Raw genomic sequence first — 2,800 nt, forward strand, 5'->3', positions numbered from 1 at the left:
AACTCTTGTAAGCCAAGGACCTGCTGTGGGCATCGCAGGGACACCCAACCGGCCAGAGAGGGGGGAGAGGTCCCGGTGTGCCCCCCCTTACCTTGCTGAAGGAGCTCTCTGCAGACCCCGGCAGCAGGGGGTGTTCAGGGCCGGGGGGCATCGCAATGCTGGTATCCGGGGACTGAGCCCACTCCTCGGACTCCCACCTGGGTGGGCAAGAGGCCTAGGTCAGGGCCCTGTCCCTGAGGCCGCCCGTGGCCCCCGGATGAGTAGACTAGCAAGGCCGGCCCTCCCCCAGAGAATCACCCTCCCCTTGAAGCCCCCTCCCCAGAGTACCCCTTCCCCTTGAGCCACGGCTGGCTGGGGAGGGAGGGAACGCTGCAGCCTGACCTTCCCTGACCCCTAAGGGGGACCCCGGAGACATCTCTGAAGGCTTCTTCCTCCTCTTCCCCCCCCCTCGACTGAACGTGCCTGCTTCCTTCCCCCCCCCCCCCAGGCATCCCCCTCCTCCTCTCACTGATCAGCCTTGGAAACACCCCCCTTGGGCCAAGACCACCAGGGCACTGGGGAGGAAGACATCCCCCCCCCGGCGAGGATCTGCGAGGCTGGAAAGGGGCTCAGGACAAGAGGGGTCCGTCCACCCATCCAGTCGACCGTTTTGACCCGCCAGCTTGGCCGAGAGTTCCCAGAGCAGAGGGGGAGCCCCTCTAGACAGGCTCCTTGCAACAGCCAGGAGGAGAGAGGGAGGGGGCCAGTTTCTCCCCCCTCCCCCCGCAGCACCTGCGGATCTGCTCCTGGGCAGCAGCGCAAGCCTCCTCGGCAGCCAGGCGCCTCTCCTGCTCCTCCTGCAGCAGCTTCTGGAGCTTGGTCAGGCCCTGCCTGGCGCCGCTTTGCTGCTGCTTGGCCTCCGACAACCTAGAAGGCAAGGAGAGGCCCCGTGAGAGAGGCGGGGAAGGGGGGTCGGCAGCCCCCAGAATAGCCCCCGACTCTTCAGAGGCAGACCGAGTACCGGACATCCCTGGGATCAGCTCAGGGCTCAGAGGCCGGAAGGAAAGAGACCCTCCTGTTGGGGAACTGCCGGCCAGGATGGAAGGAGGCGTCAAGCAGGGAAGTAGCCTTGAGTCCCTGCGTAGCTGCAAGAGGCATAAACCTCACCTATCGCCCAGGAAGCCTTATTTCTCAAGGGTTCCCGACCGGGGGGGGGGGGGGTGCGAGACAATATTCCCGGGGCTGCGGAAACTTGGGTTGTCAAAATTATAGTGTATATGCATAATTTGTGGCCGTTATTTTGAACTTTTGTAAGGGGTGTGAGAATATATCAGAAGCGTCCTAGGGGTGCGGGGTAGAGAAAAGGTTGGGAGCCACTGCCTGATCTGGTGGCTCCCTGGAGAAGGCAAGCAGTCCGGGGACGATTCTTAGAATAGAGCAGGGGTAGTCAACCTTGGCTCTTTTATGACTCGTGGACTTCAACTCCCAGAATTCCTGAGCCAGCTAAGCTGGCTCAGGAATTCTGGGAGTTGAAGTCCACGAGTCATAAAAGAGCCAAGGTTGACTACCCCTGGAATAGAGGCTGAAGTCAATGAAGTTGCTTGCGTCAGCTATTCGCCAGCAGATCTCGTGGCTCGACCCTGACACCTCGCTCGAGATCTTGTCTGGGGCTATAACGGATCCGGGAAACCAGGGCAAAGGGGATTCCCTCTCCCCCTCCCGGGTGACCCCCCAGAAACCCCGAGTTGTTTAGCCCGCACGCAACCACACACTCACTGCATCTGAAGCTCCTGCAGCTCCCGCCTGTTGGTCTCATCTTTCTCCTGGGGGGCCCCAGGAGCAGCATCAGTCAGGAGGGGTCCCTAGGGTAGAAACCTGGCGTGAAGAGGGGCTTAGGCAGGATGAGCCCCCCCCATGCCTCCCCCCCCCCCACTCTCTTTGCTTCTGCCCTCCACTGGGGCCTGAAGGGTCTGTGTCTGTGTGGGTGTGTCTGTGTGTGTGTAAGGAGAACAGGTCGTGAAGAGGATGGGTAGCGTCCCAGACAATCCTGCAGACCCTGCTCAAGCATCGCTTACACGCCGTGTCCTGGGTAGAAGGGAGTGTGCTGCTGCTGCTAACCTTTTCTGCCATCCTCATCCTCAACCGAGCCGTGCCACGAGATGGGGAAAGCCCAGCCCCTTCCCTGGCCTTACCACGGTCTTTGCCGGACTCTGCAACTCCTGCAGCTGCTTTTCGAGGGACGCGCAGCGGGCCAGAGCCTCGCTGTGCTGCTGGTGGGTCTCGCGCAGGCTGCGGCTGCTTCCCCGGAGCTGGTGGGTGAGGGCGTTCTTCTCTTCGAAGACCTGCGAGAGCTGGAGATGAGCCAGAGGATGAGGCTGGGGTGTGTGTGTGTGTCTTCTCAGAGGCACCCCCACCCTCCCCAGTGAGAAGCCAGCCTAACATACAGCAGTTAAATCAAGAAGAATTGAGCTAGAAGGGGCCTTGTAGTCCAACCCCCCGCTCAAGCAGCAGACCCTCTACTTTTTCAGACAGGTGGCTCTCCAGCCTCCTCTTAAAAACCTCCAGGGATGGAGCACCCACCACTTCTGGAGGCAAGGAGTTCCACTGGTTAATTGTCCTCACTGTCAGGAAGTTTCTCAATTCCAGGTTGCTTCTCTCTTTGATGAGTTTCCATCCGTGGCTTCTTGTCCTGCCTCTTCTGGTGCTTTGGAGGATAGCTTGACTCCCTCCTCTTTGTGGCAGCCCCTCAAACACTGGAACATTGCTATCATGTCTCTTCCAGTCCTTCTTTTCTCTACACTAGCCAGACCTAATTCCTGCA

At 60.1% G+C, this 2,800-nt stretch overlaps 1 protein-coding gene across 1 annotated transcript in view; it reads right to left on the reverse strand.

Annotated features, from left to right (window-relative positions):
• Positions 1 to 2,800, reverse strand: part of GOLGB1 (golgin B1) — a 26,615-nt gene that overhangs the window by 1,547 nt on the left and 22,268 nt on the right. The window contains exons 12-15 of the mRNA XM_029286242.1: positions 2,172 to 2,321; positions 1,756 to 1,841; positions 772 to 906; positions 92 to 197 (exon numbers count right to left, since the gene is read on the reverse strand). Of these exons, the coding sequence (XP_029142075.1) occupies positions 92 to 197; positions 772 to 906; positions 1,756 to 1,841; positions 2,172 to 2,321 (477 nt within the window). The remainder of the gene's footprint in view (positions 1 to 91; positions 198 to 771; positions 907 to 1,755; positions 1,842 to 2,171; positions 2,322 to 2,800) is intronic.

The sequence above is a fragment of the Protobothrops mucrosquamatus genome, unplaced genomic scaffold (assembly GCF_001527695.2).
Source record: "Protobothrops mucrosquamatus isolate PMUCROS unplaced genomic scaffold, P.Mucros_1.0 scaffold3158, whole genome shotgun sequence".
Taxonomy (NCBI): domain Eukaryota; kingdom Metazoa; phylum Chordata; class Lepidosauria; order Squamata; family Viperidae; genus Protobothrops; species Protobothrops mucrosquamatus.